Source organism: Sphaeramia orbicularis, chromosome 20 (assembly GCF_902148855.1).
Source record: "Sphaeramia orbicularis chromosome 20, fSphaOr1.1, whole genome shotgun sequence".
In the NCBI taxonomy this organism is placed as follows: domain Eukaryota; kingdom Metazoa; phylum Chordata; class Actinopteri; order Kurtiformes; family Apogonidae; genus Sphaeramia; species Sphaeramia orbicularis.
The window spans coordinates 13,679,186-13,698,468 of NC_043976.1; the positions used below are offsets into that span (position 1 = coordinate 13,679,186).

Genomic DNA, 19,283 nt, shown 5'->3' on the forward strand with positions numbered 1-19,283 from the left:
TTTGTAGTCACTTCTTACAGTACAAGCTATGGTCCGCAGAGAGCTTCCAACACATCAGTTCGACCTCATTGTTCAAAAGTATCAGTCAGGAGAAGGATACAAAAGAATTTCCAAGGTATTAAATATACTATGGAACTCAGTGAAGACAGTCATCATCAAGTGGAGAAAATGTGGCACAACAGTGACATTACAGAGAACTGGACGTCACTCCAAAACTGATGAAAAGACAAGAAGAAAAAAATGGTCAGGGAGGCTGTCAAGAGGCCGGCAGCAACATTAAAGGAGTTTCAACAATGTCTAGCAAATTCTTGCAATGTAGTACATATGAGAACAATCTCACATGTCTGGGCTATGGGGTAGGAGAGCAAGACCAAAGCCTTATCTTGTGAATAAAAGTACCCAAGCCCAGCAAAATTTTTTAAAAGTACATTTTAAATCACCCAAATGCATGTGGGAAAATGTGTTATGATCAGATGAAACCAAGGTTGAATTTTTTGGCCATAATTCCAAAAGGTATATTTGGCGCAAACACAAGACTGCTCATCACTGAAAGAGCACCATACCTTCAGTAGTCGCTTTTCCATTGGACATCTGCGCAAAACTTTACCGATATTTACTAAATGTCGAAAAAACAGAAGTGCGTAATGTCAGTTTTTCCATTAAATCACAAATGTGATGATTTGTTTATTTATTATCGCAAAATGACACGAGAAGCCATTCCATAAACATGGTGATGAATGTAAATATGGTGTTGATTTACAGATATATTCAATATTATTATATATTACCCCTCTATCTCGTACTAAATTAAAAAATGATTGGTAATGTCTGTCAACATCCAGTTTTTTAATTCACCTGACTCTAGTTGCGAAAAAAGGTCTTTCCATTGCAGTTTTGCGTGATATACCATTTGCCTGAAAAACCACCTCTTGCCAGCACAAAAACTTTTAATTGAAAAATGAGACTTTTGGCAAAATTGTCATTTTTCCATTAGGCAAATTTTTATGCGCAAGTTATATTTGTGCAATTTGAGGGTCAATGGAAAAGCAACTAGTGGTGGCAGCATCATGCTTTGGGGTTGTTTTTCTTCAGCTGGAACTGGGGACTTAGGGTGGAGTGAATTCTGAACAGTTCCAAATACCAGTCAGTGTTTGCACAAAACCTTCGGGCTTCTGCTAGAAAGCTGAAGATGAAGAGGAGCTTCATCTTTTAGCATGACAATGACCCAAAGCCCACATCCAAATCAACAAAAGAATGGCTTCACCAGAAGAAGTTGAAGGTTTTAGAATGGCCTCGCCAGAGTACAGACCTGAGTCCGATCAAACATCTGTGGGGTGACCTGAAGAGGGCTGTGCATAGGAGATGCCCTCCCAGTCTGACTTATTTGGAGCATTTTTATGAAAAGAGTGGGCCAATATGGCCACATCAAGACGTGCCACACTAATAGACTCCTACCCACAAAGACTGAGGGCAGTAGTAAAAGCCAAAGGTGTTGCAACAAAGGATTAGTGTAAGGGTGTGCGTATTTATGCAACCAGGTTATTGTAAGGTTAAAAGGTTTCAGTTTGTTTTTCAATTGACTTGTACAAGTTATAGGGCTCATTAATGGTGGAAAAATTTAATTATTTATCTTGGTCACATTATTTAAAATAATTTATTTTACATCACAAAAACCTGGCATTTGAACAGGAGTGTGTAGACTTTTTATATCCACTGTATGTGTCAGGCCTGGTTTTGGTTTGGATCTCACTGTGGATGATTTTGGCACTAACACCACCCATCTGTAAAACAAATAAGACACATGCTTTACTTCCATTTTAGATTCAGTGCAGTAGATAACATGATCAGAAACATATGAACATAGTATCAAAAACATGTTTGCTGTTGTTGCTGTAGTTTCCATCTTTATTAATGCTTGGAATGATAATTTATGTGGTGACCCAAATGAAAGCTTCTGCGATCCACCTGCGGGTGGCAGCCCAGTCTTTGAGAATGGATGGTTTACACTTTATTCTCATGCAGACAGTGTTGCAGGATTGCAGACAGACCAGACAGTTTGCATATTGTCCTGATTCATCGTATGTGCTGTTTGTCTCCCTCTAGTGGCCAAAGAAGTGAGTGTGAGATTTAAAAACTAATAGGAAGATGCTGTGAAAATTAAGTCAGTGATGTTTGATTAGAGCTTAGTTAATAAGAGAATTTTTTTTCATGCTGTTATTTTTATGTGTCTCATTCCTTATTTGCTCTCATATTGAACAAGCAGGCTTATAAAGTTGCTCTTCATCCCTCTGCCTGCTTGGCTGCTCCCTCTGTTGGTCATTAATAAGACTACTGCTGCTCCCTTACCCCCTGTTAGCCCCCTCTACCCCCCTGTCTGCTACACACTGGGACATTACCATTTGGTGAGACTGACTGGCTTTGGTGAGGGAGACGGTGGGGGTCCGGCAGGGGGTACTCCTCCTCTCAAAGCTCCCTTTGCATTGCCCATACTGCCAGATCTCTTTGTTATCTTGAACGCCCACGTGCCGTTGCTGGAGGAACAGCGATTGGCTCAATCTCTGAATCTGCATGGACAAGCTCCGCTTGTTGACCTTGTAGAAAATCAAGACACAAGACTTACATATTTGAAGCCTGTGTCATTTGTTATATAATATTAGATTAATCAAATACATAGCTTCAGCGGTGGTTGATGCTGTACAGTGATGGTTTGTGGCAGTAGTAAAAATCTTGTTTTTTGGAGATTTTAGTCCCCAGTGTTCCTAGAGTTCCTTTATCCGGTCTGGATAGATTATAGCTGTAGTACACACTTTTTAACAGCAGGTGTCGCCACCAAGCAAAGTAATGCTACAAACTGTCAGCAGAGCATGAGAGGACCGGGCTCTGCCTATTGACAAGTCCATTCTTATAACCTGAAGTGTGAAGGAAACTTGGAGGGCAAATAATTTGAGACATAATATTTCACTTTTCTGCCAGCCAGTTTTACTTGATATCACATTTAGAGGATAATATATTAAAAAAAAACCTGAGTTCTTTTTAGACGGCCTCTAGAAGGTCATGACCTCTGGCCTAGAGAGGCCACATGCCTGATAACCAGCTGTCCATATATTGACAGTAACAGCTGAGTTTAACTCTTAAGTTTCAGGTCTGTTGCTCATAACTGGGACAAAACCTCTTTCCCTAACATTTATGTCTTGTGTATGTTTTAAAGAGGAAGATTACTTAATATATGGGGGATAAATGACACACATACTTTTTCTGATCTTTTGCCTTTTTTTTGCATCTAATCTTTGTGTCATCTTTTTTTTAAACCATCTATTTTGCTAAAAAAAAAAAAAAAAAAAAAAAGAGGTTCCATTAAGATCTCTTCTTTCAGGAAGTCATTGTCAAGATGGCACCGTAAGCTATGTCATATTTAAAAAAAAAAAAAAAAAAAACAATTTTGCATATACAACATGTATATACATAAAAGCAAAACAAGGGAAACTGTAAAAGCAATAAGTAAAAAATACACTAGTGTGGCAATCAGGCCTTATACCTGTATAGTGATACCTGTAACACATACCCCTCAGTAAAAGAGTTAAAACTGTTTAGGCTAATTTCCTGATTTCAGACTTTTTTCCTGTTGTTAATATCCAAAAAACTAAAAGGAGGAGGAAGCAATAAGAGTGACAATTTGCCTTCATGTGTCATAAGCCAAGCCCCTCTGAATGTGCCCCACTTCACCTCCTTTGTCATTCAAATAACCTCATGAATATTTCACTCCCCTCATCTGACGGCTGGAGGGAGAGAAAGGCTGGGGAAGGAAGCAGAGGCGCTGAGAAATGAAAGAGTTATAATCCTCGACATGGCGTGGTTTTAGTCAATAGAAATGACCTGTGTGGTGACAGCAAAAAGCATGAGATTGGGTGTAATTGGACGGTATTACAACCAAGAAATCACAGCACCCACAAAACACACACACACACTCTATGTAATTCTGTTGTGTGCCTCAGTAGTTTTTTTATTCCTCACATCACACCCTTCTGTCCTTGAACACTTAGTCTGTGTTTTTTCTCACCTTTTTTGGGCTTGTAGTTTTCTGATTTTGAGGGGGAAAAGCTTTAAGGAAGCAAGCCTCCAAGAAACTCACAGAATAGCCTAATTACACGTGTCAAGTGACACGGTCACCTTGCTGCGTGGACCAGCCTGTTTGTTTGCCATTACTCTGTACCACACAGCCTGACTGTGTAGCCTCTGGGTGAAAGGTAAAGCTAATGAGGCGAGTGGAGGAAATACTCGTAACCTATGAATGCACTCTGACAAAGGCCAACACGGTCAGCACAGAAACACAGGAAATGAAGGTGCTCTTGACATCTCCTTTTATCAACTGGCTATGGAGCACATTTGTGGATAATGTTTTCACATTCAAACAGTCAAATGTAATCTCTCTGGCTGGCTTTCAGATGAGAAAATACAGCTATCTTACAGTTTATTGTTTGAACTTTATTACCTATGGCAATTTATGTGTGTACACATGTGTTAATGATATGCAGCATGGCCCCTTTAAGAGCCCAATGTCCTTTTTTGAGAATGAGCCCAGACTTGGAGCTCTGTGTGCGCTGACCGTGGCCTTTGGGTTGGTCACCGGGGGGAAACTGCAGCAGAGGAATGGCTAACCCATTCTCACCTCCCCAGCCCCTGTTTAGGCCAAACGGCAGCCTTAGCTGCGCCGCATGCCCTTATCTACCAATGGAATGCAACAGCTGTGTGGGGAAGCGGCAGGGTGGGCTGGCTGAAACCCCCCTGCCAGACCCCCGAACAGTCGTCCCCCACCCCACCCCTTCTTCCCCCTACTCCCCGCCCCCCCTCCCCACCACCACCACCTCCAAGCGACGTGCCGGGCTCCTGAAAGGCAGCTCAACTAAAAAGTGAGCTAGACACAGTGAGAGACTCGGCAGGGCTGCTGCACATTGAAAATAGAGGGAGAGGGAGGGAAGAGAGAGAGAGAGAGAAGGAGAGTCAGGGACAGGCAGTGCTGAAAAGGAGAGCACAAAGAGAAGGAAAGTGGAGCAGGGGAGGGGAACAGGAGGCTGGGTGAAGGGAGAGGGAAAGACAAAAGAAGGAGAGGGGAGACATAGCAGGGTGAACGGAGGGGACTGAGCAAATGGCTACGGAGGAGACGGCGGGGGGAGCCAGGAAAGCCACCAAGAGCAAACTGTTTGAGTTCCTGGTCCATGGAGTGGTGAGTGGCGCTGTCCGTCATTCCCGTGAAGGGAGCTGGGCTCTGGCATGCATCTTGTGTGTGTGTGTGTGTTTGTATGCAACTGCTGCTCAAGTGTGTGTGTGTATGTGTGTGCATGAGTCGGCGCAGCGGCGGCGGCGGCAGCAGCGGTCTGTGTATGAGAGATAGCTGGGTAAGCTGGCCATGTGAAGGTTATTTCCAGCCCCCTGGATCCCAGCCTGTTAAGAAAGAGAGAGAGAGAGAGATGGCTCGGAAGAGCAAGAAGTAGAGCAGCATGGATGGATGGAGCTGAGCACGAGAAAGAAGGATGGGGAGCAGAGGATTTCTAACACAGAAATGGATAATTGTAGAAATAGACGCTAAGCAGCAGCAGCAGTGAAAGCAGCCAGCTCCCCCCTTGGCTAACAGAGAAGCACACTGAGCATGCTTCCCTGGGAGTCACAGACACAGGGGGGGAAATGACGAGTCCACTCAAAACAACACGCTCAGAGCAGCCTTCCAGGCAGCGTGCTGTCGCTCGGTGGAGGATTTGAACCTGTAAGGTCACAAGACAAACGGACGTAGTATCGTAGACAAGAACCGAGGCACACAGCCAATCCTGGAAATCAAGCAGAACAATCAGTTCATTCATGTGAAGCTAGCATGAAATGTCAAGTCAAGTGTTGTGTATGGTTAGAGGTCAAGGCAACTGTTATCATAAGCTCCGAACTGGACATTAATAACAGAACATGGACTACAGTAACAGTTTGTTTTGGTAATGAGCTGAATGAATCACAGGGTTCAGGCTTTCCTTTTAGCAAAGTTTTAACAGATCAGACTTTGACATTGAGACAGACCCAAGTGTTTAGACCAGTCTGCAGTTCAGTGAGTTTAATCAAACAACAGTTTAATATTTTGGGTCATTTTGTGACATGATGAGAGACGACAGGAGATGAGGAGACAGAGAAAGCAAATGACATGCAACAACAAAACCAGGAAGGCTGCATATTAGAGCCCACAGTTAACAGAATAACCCTCTGTGGAATCATTTTCAGCACCTGAAGAAAAACTGTGAGGTATTAAACCATAAAAATGAAAGAAATGACCTAAAGAATCATAATGTTTTGCAGCAGAGTTTAATTTTTACTGTGTCCTACCTAGGGATGGGACAAAATATTGATACAGGAATATATTGTATTGTCCTGCAATATGATACTAGTATACCAGAGCCCAAAGCTGATATTTTAATAAAACCCATGTGGAACATATGAACATGAAAGCCAAAGTGTGTTAAAGAGGCATTAAGATGGACTCTTAGATACTTTTTTGTACATTATTAGTCTATCTCAGTTATCAATTCCTGACACCAAAATGCAGTTAATATATACGTCATTCCCACTTTAGGCTTTTCTTCATGTATTTCTTTCTTTTTTTACTATATGATGTGTAATAGATGATCGTCTTGCAATCTATAAAGAAACTGATCAATGTATTGTGATGCTGTTGTTATCAGCAGCAAGGTAACATAATATTATCACGTTACTCTGTGATTCCAGCCTGGTATTGAACATAAAAATACAAAGATAAAATGAATGAATACATTTTAACTGTTAGCTGTTATCACCTGGCAGTTACTGAGATTCACCTTTATTTTTGTGTCCCCAACCCTTATATTGGAACAGAATCTTTTCATCATGGATGTCATACCTTGTGGTTTCCTCTCTGAATTTCACCTCCGCTCTCAACCTGAAACTTGGCACCACCTCCCAAACCTCGAGAGACTTGTAAAGAGGTCTTGGTATTTATTTGGCAAACCCTTTTCTGAGTCTTCATCTCTCATTAAAACCGAATAACAGATCTCGGTCGACTGAGTTCAGGTTTCGGACTTAACTCCATTTTAATCACTGCTGATGTTGGGCGGCCTGACACCGGGCAGATTTATATACTGAAACAAGATGAGGTATTGTCTGTCTGACAGGAGCGGTCATTACAGGGGCTTTGGTGCTGAAGCCCTGCGCAGAGAGACACACCGTAGGAAACAATGGAGCAGGTGATTGATGAGCCAGATGAGTGTGTCCTCTCAACAGACCAATTAACCTTGATGAGGCTCTGGCTGCTCCAAGCCAAATATTTCCCTCTGCTTATTTTCTCTCATGCCCTGCCTCTCCCCACTCTCTCTCTATCCTCTCCCCCAGATCTGAAGATGGAAAAGTCTTGTTGTAATAGTTGCGGCAGGTTCCTCTCTGTAAACTGCAGAAGGGAGAAATATTTATACTACGGGATATGGGGACGATTTGGTGCAGTTTGCTAGCTTGTGGCGAGGGATGACGTTTCCGTTCCTCATGGGCGAATGAAGCGAAGCATGCTTTTACAGTACATGTGCAGCTGCATTGACATACACAATATATATACATATATAAATAAAGAATATGCAAACAGTGTTGTGGTTACCGAAGGTCATACTGTTCCAGCCTCCCAGCAGAAGTGTGTGCGCGTGTAATGTGGGGGAGAGCGTTTGGCCGAGGTCTGGTTGTAGGACTGATGGGTGGGCTGAAGGCCTGGCTCAGGTCTCTTCCTCTTTCTTTCTCATTATCAGCGTTGTTCAACTCCTCAGCCTCGAGAGAGAGTATGTGTGTGGAGGTCAGCGAGGGTCATGGCGATGAGAAAAGCCTCCCAGCGCTCTGTGTGGGAAACCCTGATAAGCCAAAAACATAATATGACACACTGTAGCTTTGTCATCTGTAAACTCTGAGATTCTTTTGTCAATCATTGTGATGAAATCATTCCCAGGTGCTCACAGGTCAGTTTGCCTAAATGGCAGCTCTACTCAGGCAGTTTTAGTTTTGCTTCCCCTTGTTTTCATACTTCTACGATTTCTGCTTCCACTTCAATGTGGAGGAGGTAAAAAAAAAAATTTAACATGGTGCTTTCAACACAGAAAAACGAAAAGAAGAAAAACTGCCACTTGTATTTCCAAACATAATAACCCAGTTACTCTGACAGACCTTGCTGTGTTCAGTCATTTAAACTATTCTCCACAGGAAAAATAGTCCCCATGAAAACTGTCCCTCCTCTATTCTGTGGATTATTCAGACTAGAGGGTCATTAAATCCCATTTACTTGGGTTATAACAGGTGAAGGCTGATACTGCAGACTGTATTAAATTATTGCAGTCTGCAGTTAATTAACAGAGAGCAAATACACTGATATATTTGGATGAATCAAACATTTAAGTAAGATGAAACCAAACTTGATTAAGGTGGAAAGAAAATCTATCAGTCTACTGAATGTAAATGTATATGTAGTTATCTACCTATATGCCCAGATCCGTTTATTTTGATCAGTTATTATTTTTAATGATTTTTAAGCAACATTTTTGGCCATACTTAAGAATGTTGGTCTGTAAGATAGTAGAGACATTATCAACTGTGCTTATTGGCCTGATTCCTGTTTTTTTTGTGTGTGGGGGAGAAAAAAAAAATCAATGTCCTTGAAGTGATAATTTTCAGATATTATAGCTAGCACTGTTTTTCTTTCTTGATGAAAAGAAGCCACGCTTAGACCGTTTTTTCCACCAGGCTAGAGATAGACCATCACCCACAGTGATTGTTTCATTTGATATTCATATTTTTATAATTATCAGTATCAGTAATTTTTATTTTATATTTGATATAATGAAATAATTAAGCATCCTGCTCATAGTACTACCTGGACACACATTATGAGTGACACACTATCAACAACTTGAGATATTATTAATTTTTGGGTCACCATTAGTGATGATCAATATCAATACTGACCCGGAAAAAATTGTGGTTGATCCTTAAAGAAAATGCATGACATTGAGAGGGTTTTTTGTGATCAACACTAAGTCAACACTAATATAAAAGGAAGTGATAAGTTCAGATTCGCGCAATTTCAATGGATCAGACGATTTGGAACCATCTCTGCTGTACATTATCCAACTGCAGCATCTTGTGATAGACAGAATCAAATTTATTGACTCAGTCGTACAAAAACTACGGTGCTGTAATATCATAAGGCCAGATGAGCTCATTGATTTACAGCTACAGCTATTACTACAGATTATGCTGTTTCCACAATTAGTGGGTTATTAGTGAAGTCTGGAGGCAGTATCCGAATGTATTTGTTACAATAAAAAGGGTCAACAGAAGCTGCTGTACTTTGCCTGCAATATACAGAAGTCTTTAAAACAAGATACTTAAGGACATACAGGGGGGAAAAAAACTATCAATTGATTTTTTTCATATCTCACTTGTGGAATCTTATCCTCAGGTTTAATAGGTTTCAGGGCTCCAATCGAAGCCTCATGAGTGACCGTCCGCATTACATCCCACAGATTCATATGTTTAGTACAGTGTGGGTTAAGTTTGGCCTCTTCAAATCCCTCCAGCCTTTCCAGAGATGCCAACACACTTCTCAGATATCCATCCACATGGCAGATTCGATTGCTGGCTGGCTGGCTGGCAGAGCTCCGGGCAGAGTGTTGGAGTCAGTTCAGCAGGTCAGATTATAGAGAACCACTCATTGTGTGTGGATTTAGGTGAAGTCAGCGAAGTGCCGTACACATTCATCTTACACACTATCCAGCTGAATGTACCCTTTTGTGTATCTGTTATCTGAAAAGCTCAAATTCTCCAGACAGACGGTTGTAACAGCAACAGAAGCCTACGTCTTTTCTGTCTGGGTGGGTCTGGCTGATGAAAGTCTCGCCTGTTTGTGTCACCAGTTGTGTCTGTGCAGAGGAACGGAGAGCACGGTAGAGCTAGAAAAGAGGACAACAAGGAAGAGTAGAGGGTCTCCTAAGACGCCACAAGGTGACAACATTTGAGTGGGAGGCCCCCGACCATATGCTGTGTTATCCTCTCTGGTCCTGAGACCCTTCTCAGTTGCTTTGACCCCCCCAACCTCCGGCAGCCCCACCCCCACCGACCAAACTCCCAGCCAGAGTGACAGCAGCGTCTGCTCGTGCCTCTTATCACAGGATCTCTGCTTGGTCCCCATTTCAAAGGCCACATAATACATCCGTCTGAGCCTCTTGTATGCACTCATAATCTTCGGTGCCGTTGGAGTTATTAAATATCACTGTGAATACATGCATTTATATTTGGATGCAATTCAATATCTGCAGTTCTTTATTCTGCTCTCCCTGCTGCTTATTGCCTTGTATTTTTTTTGTTTGTTTGTCTCTTATAGTGCGACTTTCATCCGTTTGTGGACAGTCTAAAGATCACATCAGATGTGTGTTTGCACGTGTGGTGATTACGTCTACAACTGATAAACGAGAGCTGTCCTCTTTTGTCCTCATTCTTTAATGTTACAATACATCAGACACGTTTAATTTGGAATCCAAACACCTCTTTAGCAGTGGCCACAAAACTGCAGCCAGTAGTTATTTGGATCTCAAGAAGCCTTGGCACAGATTTATAAGGTGTAGCTGTTGTTATGAGTGACAGAAGCAGACTGAAGAACAGGATCTTGAAATGTCCAACATCACAGGTTGTCTGTCCTTTGTAGAATATTTATAGTTTGATCCTGTAAAAACTATCAGTGGTATTGAGATTTTCAGGCTGGTTTTTGCTCAGTGTGCTTTGAAGTAATTTTTAATTAGTAACACTGGTTGTTTTTGTAGGTGTTTTCTAAAGAGTCAAAGGGTTTCTTTCTATCTATTGAACCCCTGCTTGGTTTGAGACAATAAACCGAGGCGGGAGGCAGCTGTTGCCATGGGACTGACAGGCACAGGTGAGAGCGACCCCAGTTGTTCCCAGGCATCAAGATGGGAGTGTGAGACCAGGGGCTCCTACACTGTTTGCATTGTTTCAGAGGACATGTGTGTGTGCTTGAGAGTCCTAAAAAGCTTCATAATTTAGTCCATCTCTTTCTCCCTCAAACCTTTATCTAAAAAGAGTCAATTCACTCAGGCACCAGTACAGTTTCTCTTGCGTTCTAATTAAAACAGGACAAAATTAAGAAAATCAATGCACCAAATTAGCTGTTGACAGTAAATTACATGGATCCAGCTGAAATTATTTTGCCTCAACCTAATTGTATTGATACTTTTACACTTAAAAGGTTTGTTGATCTTTATGTCTTACTGTTCAGGTATAAACACAACACAAATCAAATATTGGACAGCCCCCAAATTGAAGATATACTAGACTGTTTTTCTTTGATGGTTTTGGCTCCAGATAGACAACTTATGTAACACAGATAACTTGATGTCACTAAATTACGCAAAACATGTTTTTTTTTCTACCCTACTGTTTATTGATTGTAGAAATGTTACTAAATGTTACAAAAAGTAGGAAAAGGATTTAGCATCTGTCATATGGTGAGGTTAGAGTTTATATTTAAGCACAGTTTTATCACAAGAGACAGTTAATTATTATTTTTTTTTTTTCAATTTAAGTCTTTTAAGGCTTTATAATAATCTAATATGACATTATTGCATCCAAGATGAGTTTGTTTAAAGACAAAATAAAATAAATTGTTGATCCATTATTCACCTCAGAATCGTTACTGATTGCACAACCACTACTATTGTAAATAGACTTACATATTCACTTTATATTTTATTATAGTTTGTTCTTTATTCCACCTATTTATGCTTATTCTATTTTTACCTCTTTTTAAAGAATATCCATGCCTTTTTAATTACAAGGTCAGAGAGACATGACATCTCAATTGTCTGTATACCCTGTGCATCTAGTGAATTGATAAAATAAAAATCTTTGAATCTTAAATTCCTCTTGGTCTGCAAAAAACTGTAAACTCAGTCAGATGCATTCACTATCCTTCCATCACAATCTGTTCATGGAGTTTTCTCATTATTGCCAAAAAAGTGATTTGTGAGGCCTCAACAATCTTGACTTTTGACTTTTGGCCACCAATATCTAATCGGACCATCCTTGAGTCCAGATGAATGTTTTTGCCAAATTTTTAGACACTCTGTCAACCTGTTCTTGAGATATTTTTTTTCCAACATAGGTGGTTACAACAGACCGACCTTCTCGCAGAGATGGCTTAGTTTTATTTTTAGAAACACTAATTTGTAATTACAATTAATCTTAACCACAGTACAGACTGATTTCTACACACACTTGACCTTCCATTCTCCTGTTTCTCCCCAGCGTCCTGGTATGCCGTCCGGAGCAAGGATGCCCCACCAGGGAGCTCCGATGGGCCCCCCCGGCCCACCGTACGGAGGCAGCCCGGCGGTGCGGCCTGGTCTGCCCTCACCGGTGATGGAGCCCAGTCGTAAAAGGCCTGCCCCCTCCCAGCAGGTCCAGCAGCAGCAGCAGCAACAGCAGCAGCAGCAGCAGCAGGCTGTCCAGAACCGGGCCAGAAAGTGAGTGTGAATTCAGTCAAAACTCTGACTCCTCATAACCGCATGGCATGAAAACTGCATCTGTGTCTGCTTTTGTGTGTGTGGTTTAAGACCTTCACCTGTTGTGGTTATACCTCCAACTGAGGTTTTAATGAACGTGTCAGCCATGTTAAAAGGCTTAGGTCTGAAAGATACTGTGAAGATTGTGAAGAAATAACATTTTTCATACATCAAGTAAGTCAGAATATTTTGTTGCAGAGATGTCTGCGGAACTTATTATGCTATGCCGCTAGTTCGAGCCTGTCCTGTCATATCCAGCAGAAGCAAAGAGTTGAAAATGTGGTGCTTTTTTACATCAAATTTCAGAGCAACATGTTGGAGGTGTAGCTCTGCTGCTACGTATGGATCAAATAAAAAGCTTTCACTTCTTATCTATATAAGTCCATCATTTGGAAATATAAAAGATAAAATGCATAAGAATTTAAAAAAACAGAAAACGAAAGGAAAAAATTATCAAAATGAAGAAAATAATCAAGAAAATTAACAAAATCAGGAAAATGTGCAAAAAATTTGCAAACTAATCAACAAAATGAAGTCCAACATGACAGAAGCAGCTCTGTTCCTACACAAACATGTTGAATTAACACAATGCATTACCTTTCAGTTGTCAAATTAAGTTTTTTGATGCCACTTTGTAGCTCCAGAGGCATTAGGGGCATCTAGTCTTCCTTCATTCCAACATGGAGAAGACAAAGAAGTCTTTGGGCTTTGTCTCGGGACAGGTACAGGAACAGTAAAGACAACAGTAAAAAGTCAACGCAACAATGACTGAAGTAGTTGTTGAGCAACCATATCACCACCACCACAAAAAAACATGTTTTGTGGCAAAAAAAATAGTATAGAAGATAAAACAGAATGAGTTAACACTTGTCATTTAACATTGTCAAGAGTAAGAATAAAACTGTACTGATAATTCTATGTAGTGACTGAGTTGGTGGGTAATTGTAAAACATTACTAAATAGTGTTAAAATGTGTGTAATTTATCAATAAGATTAAAAGGTTAATCAGTTAGATGATCAACAAAATTAACAAAAATAAAATCACTATTTGTCATGATATTTGTCAAGAAATGACAATATGGCTTGTTGAACTCCATGTCTTAAAATACTGTAAAATGAAGATCTGATAATAGTAATGAAGCATTAAAGGTGACGTGTTGGGTTTGTTTTCTCTTTTTATTTAATGAATCCAATAATTCCGCATAATAAGGCAGTCATTGTGGATGCTACACATGCAGTCATTGTCAGAATTACACACCAAACATTGCATTGATAAGAAGTGAAACCACAGCCTTTTGTGATTCTGTATGCAGCTTTCATTTCAGTTTTTGTTTTGCTTCCTTCCCACCGCTCAGCCTTTTGCATCTCTGGCTTCGCTCACCGCTCTGTGCATCACTGCCACGACTGAATGCTCCCTCTCTGTTCAACCTTCATGTCTCTTCTTCAGTGTCTTTGTAGTGTCTTTTGTGCTATCAAAACTCTGTGTGGCGTCCACATTTGTGTCTGCAGACGCTCAGGCTCACTAGCATTTTCTTTTGCTTATTGTTATAGTATCTATCGTCAGCTATTTAACTGCTGCGTCTTGTGAAGATCTGAACATCAGTATCCCAGGCGCACAATCACACATACACACACACAGTGGTTGGATGTCTATAAGGAGACGAGTGTGTGGCAGGTATGGTCATTAGAAGAAGATCAATATGCAGGACCTCTGTCTCTCTCCATTTCATTCTCTCAGTATCTGCAGCACAATTGATCCACTTACAATTAAGCACGCTTGTCGAACAGGTCAGGGGAAATGTTGTCCTGCATCGGGGCCTCAACCCCCCAGAGGGGCCTGACTGGCTGCGGAGGGTCTGATCGATGGTGCAGGGTGACCCGTCCAGGTGTCTCTGTCTCTTTGGCTCTCTGTTGCGTTGTCAGAGTAGTGTGTGTCCTCTAACGAACAAGTTGAAACCCGGGCACCACCCCCACTCGCCGTACGCCTCCATCCTGCCTGGACACCACACATCTGCCAGCTGAGGGCGGGCCCACCTGTGTTTGCAGTGTCATTGAGGCCTTATGGTCCCAGCTCTGCAGAGCAACTTGATGCTAAAAATAGGATTTAATTCCTATCTACTTTGCATAAAGTGGCGCGAATAGTTTTTGTCCCATCTAAAACACAATTGGGTCAAAGTGTAGCCGTCAATGTGGCTGCTGTTTGTATCTCCTCAGAGTTAGTTAAAAGTCAAAGTTAACACAGGATCTGAGTGGATGGAGCCCAGTCTGGCCGCTGGAATTAGGATGAATGTTTTCCATTAGGTGGTCTCGGGATTAGGGCTGAGCAATTTATCAAATTAATTCAATAAATCAAGGTTTTGCTTCCTGAAAATTGTGAAAAATCAATACATTGCAAATTCCACTGGAGACAAAAATTTCAAGCGCAACCTTTTGCTTTCACAATTGACCATATAATTGAAAAAATAGATAGAGAATTTTTTGGCCATAGCACCCAGCTATTGGCAAGATTCATTTTATTCGTTCTTTCTGCTATCTGTGAAAGTCTACCTCAATACATGAAAGAACAACCACCACCAAGCTGCAACTACACCCTGAAAATGGCAACATTTCACATAGACACACTTATTTTTATGGGTGTATTCTTTTGTTGGCATTTAGTCATTTTAATAGCACAATGCGATTCATCCTAAGCACATAGATCATGAAAACATTCAGTGTTGTATAAATCCACTGTCGCAGCATCCCATGACAGAACTAGCCAAAAAACACAGAGAACATTTACTCCAATTTCAGGATGATGGTGGAAGGGGACAACACTGTGGAGATAGATCTGGATATGTGAGACTAGATACAGCCTAAACCCATCAATTATACAGGGCCAGTTTTTTTGCATCTCAATACAGAAATCTTAGATGTAATTGCTCTGAAGTTGATAAAATAAGCTTATTTCAGATTTTATAATTGCCAAAGTTACCTGCCATTTAGGAAATCATGTCAACATGACTACAGCTCCCAAATGTTTTCATTATTGAACTGATTAATCTGCAGATTATTTTCTCATGTGCAAAAACGAGGTGACTTTTTCAACATTTGTTTCGACTAATAAGCCTGCAAACTAAAAACCTGGGAAATATTGGCATTAGAATTTGTCTCAGTGATTGATTATTATTATTAACAGTCAGTATCAGCTTAATATTAAGCTTTGATTACTATATTAATACATGACTAACACTATGTTCAGACAGCAGGTCTTAATGCGCAATTCGTATTTTTTGGTGAAATGGTTTGTGTGCTCATTCATATTACACATTAAATACGACTTCTATCAGTTTTGAGTATGAGCTGAATGCAGCCCTGAAGTGACCCTGATGTAATACATGACCACGCAGGCACGCACTGTGTTTACAGAAGTAAATATGGAGGCATCTTGTCTCTACACAAAATTGTGGCATTTGTCACATTTCAATGACGTAAAGGTTGGATAAATGCAACCTGGCCATTCAGACTGAAGTCGCATTGCAAAATATCAGATATGTATTGGATGTAGGACCACATATGAAAGTGGCCTGGGTCAGATATGAAAAAAGAGGTTTGTGCTGTTCAAACTGTCTTTTACAGATCGGATACAGGTCACATATGGGCAAAAAAATCTTACCTGGGCCACATTTGCCTGCAGACTGAACAAAGCCTAAATTACATTAGTTAATATAGTATATACATAAATGAGTGTGTTTACTGTTGCTCCTTAGTCTACCGCTGTACTTTTAACTGAATATGATCATGAAAATTAAGTACCATACAGTCACACAATTAGCTCAGAAGACTCATGCCCTGTCCACATTAATGCAGATATTTTTCTAAACAGATATTTTCTTCCTACGTTTTCTTAAATATCTCAGTCCACGCAAAAAAAAAGACTCCAAACGCTCAGACAAACCATAGTTAAATTTTCCAATCTGCATTTTCCTTGTTCACATAGATACACACAAACTGGAGGACCTTTTACTTTTTATTTATTTCAGTTTTTGCCACATAAAACATGTGGATGAGAGGCCCAAACATAGAGAAAAATATCTGCATTAGTGTGGACTTCAGTGGGCATCAGACTGTTTTGACATGCAGCACGGTCATTTATATATGTTTTGCAATGACGTTATAAAACGTTATTAGATAATGTATAGTTAAAGCTAAAAAGTACAGGGTTGAAAGTAGTAGAGAAGGAAGAATATCAATCCATTACAGCTTTATTTTTCATCTTTGTGAAGCTTTGCACCACTAAATTACTGATCTTTTATTCAGTATGGTTGTCACAACTTTGGGTTTTGAAGTTACTTTTCTTTTTTGTCATCAGTGCTTTTAGGTAGGACCCTGTATGTGTATTATTGCTGGTTTTACTGTGTGTTTCCATAGGGTTTTTTGGTGACTAGAGCTGAACTGTCGGGTCAAGCACAGTTTTAATAGTAGAAAAATCAAAGTGCAATGACTTCACTTGCATCCACATTCTGCTACTCGGAGCCATCCTGAGCTGAATGACGACCTGACACACTGCAGTCTGCTCCCTCACTGTGCTCCTTTATGATCCACTAGTTCACAGTGTGTCCATTATCAGTGTATTGTCTGTCTGTGTGTGAAGCATGATTGTTATGGTTCACTAAGAAACCTTGTTGAATGAGCGTGTCCCTCAGATGAGCAGGACGCCTCCCAGGTCCGCGTTGCATGGACACAGATACACCCCCTCTCCATGCCAGTGCTTTGTCCTTGTCTGAGTTTTTGGAGTGTGCACCTACTAACAGACCCTTAAATTTAACACATACCCAACACATACAGACATCCAAACAGCCCAAACCTCCCCACCCAGGTGTTACCCCCCTTCTGACATCCTTCTTGCTACCACTTGAGTGTGTGTCTCGCTCCAACTCTAATCGGACAACCTTCGAATCCTCACCAATTCTTAGGAAGCCAGTCGGATTCCCCGGAGCCAATGAGATGCCGGCGAGGCAGATGGACATGAGAGAGCCCCAATCAGATCCCACGCTCGGATCAAAGTAGGAGTTTATTCTGCTGCATGTCCGTTTTCTTACGTTTGATGACTCTGGCCTATTTAGCCTTTCACCTGAGCCCAGCGCTCGCTGAATGGGTGGTTTTTGGCCAAACATACATACAGACCTAGAGGTTTGACTCCTAAAATGTAGTGGTGCATGCTTTGGACTGGAGCATGGCATGATGGGAACAGTTTTTTGCAGTTAGAGAGAGAGAAATTCAGTAGACTCCAAACTAAGACCCTTTTAAAACCAGAGTAAAATACGGATGTTGTGATGCAGGATTGTGTTTTCCTTTGCAATGCACCCCTCAGATCTTGCAGTTCTCTTTAGAGCCAGCTTATTTTTTTAGTATGTTGGCATGCTGATGGAACATGCTGCTTCACAGACCACTGTTCTGTGGTGAACAAATCTACACTTCTCTACACTGCAAAAATTCTACTTCTACATAGAAAGCATATTCAGTAATCTCCAAAAAAAGGGTTGGGCAGTGTGTAATATAGGCTTCTATCCTTGCAGTAAGATTGGATTATTGGTTTTATGTGTTGATTTAGTGAAAATTACTATCGGTGTCAAGATTTACATATAACCCACCCAAATTTGGTCGTCAAAAATGAATAGATAAGATGTAAACCCCCCCCCCCCCCTAAAAAGCCATAAGACTGATAATGAAATTAGTTAAACAAAGACATCACAAAGAGAATTCATGGTAAACATTGAGGAAAATATTCAGCTTCATTCAGGAGTAGATATCTTAAATTAGGGTTAAAAGAAGTTTTCACCTGCTTCTTCCCATGCTTCTTACCTTAGCCAGAATAATTTTGAGCAAAGAAAACAAGGTTACACCATCTTTTTAGTTATTTTCATTGAATTTTCCTTTTTGCAGTGTAGTATCTTCAATCAGTTTTCAGATATTATCTCTTTTTACCGAAACAAGTGACAGAAACGCTTGCATGAAATTTCATGGTTGCTCCCACCTCTCAGAATTCCACAGATGTCTTTTTATTGAATACATTTATAAGGCGTTTACACCGAAACAAAGGCCTATGTGTTCAAGTTTGAACCATGAGTGAAAGTTATGATAAAGATGCCAACCTGCAGTTGAATTAGCTTTTAGAACTGGGTAAGTATGAGATAAACAAAAAAACAAATAATCTTCTCACAAAGCAGGAAATACCAGGAATTCATGAATGAAAATATCTACACACATACATTCTCCCTGGTGGAAAAACTCTCTGCATTCCTAAAAGCTTTTGGACACCCAGAGTGTGTGTGTGTCTGTGTGTGTGCATGAATGCCATGAACACATGTCAGGGAATATAGGAGATGTGTGATGTGACCTGGACGATGCTGGTCTCCAGGTAGATTGCCGTATTTCAGAGAACACACATACACACACGCACATATGCACCGACACACACACACACACAGCTGGGACGCTGGGGTGCTGGATATGGCCCAGCATTTTAGCAGATGGCCTGGGTGCTACGCTATCAGTCACCATAGTAACATGCTCTCTTTTTCCTCTTTCTCTCTGTCTTTCTCTCCCTCTCTCTAGTGCTAAGAGAAGGAAAATGGCAGACAAGATTCTTCCGCAAAGGGTGAGGCTGCATATTTTTACCTTTGTTGATGTGTT

At 40.8% G+C, this 19,283-nt stretch overlaps 1 protein-coding gene across 5 annotated transcripts in view; it reads left to right on the top strand.

The window, feature by feature from the left end:
* smarcd3b (SWI/SNF related BAF chromatin remodeling complex subunit D3b) overlaps positions 1-19,283 on the top strand; it is a 48,381-nt gene that overhangs the window by 11,967 nt on the left and 17,131 nt on the right. For 2 of the 5 annotated variants that reach the window (XM_030123721.1, XM_030123722.1), the window contains exons 1-4: positions 4,932-5,221; positions 12,352-12,569; positions 17,564-17,653; positions 19,206-19,248. In XM_030123721.1, the coding sequence (XP_029979581.1) occupies positions 5,144-5,221; positions 12,352-12,569; positions 17,564-17,653; positions 19,206-19,248 (429 nt within the window). In that variant the 5' untranslated portion in view covers positions 4,932-5,143. Of the gene's footprint in view, positions 1-4,931; positions 5,222-12,351; positions 12,570-17,563; positions 17,654-19,205; positions 19,249-19,283 lie in introns of those variants that run through there. The other 3 variants (XM_030123725.1, XM_030123726.1, XM_030123724.1) reach the window with 2 other exon arrangements.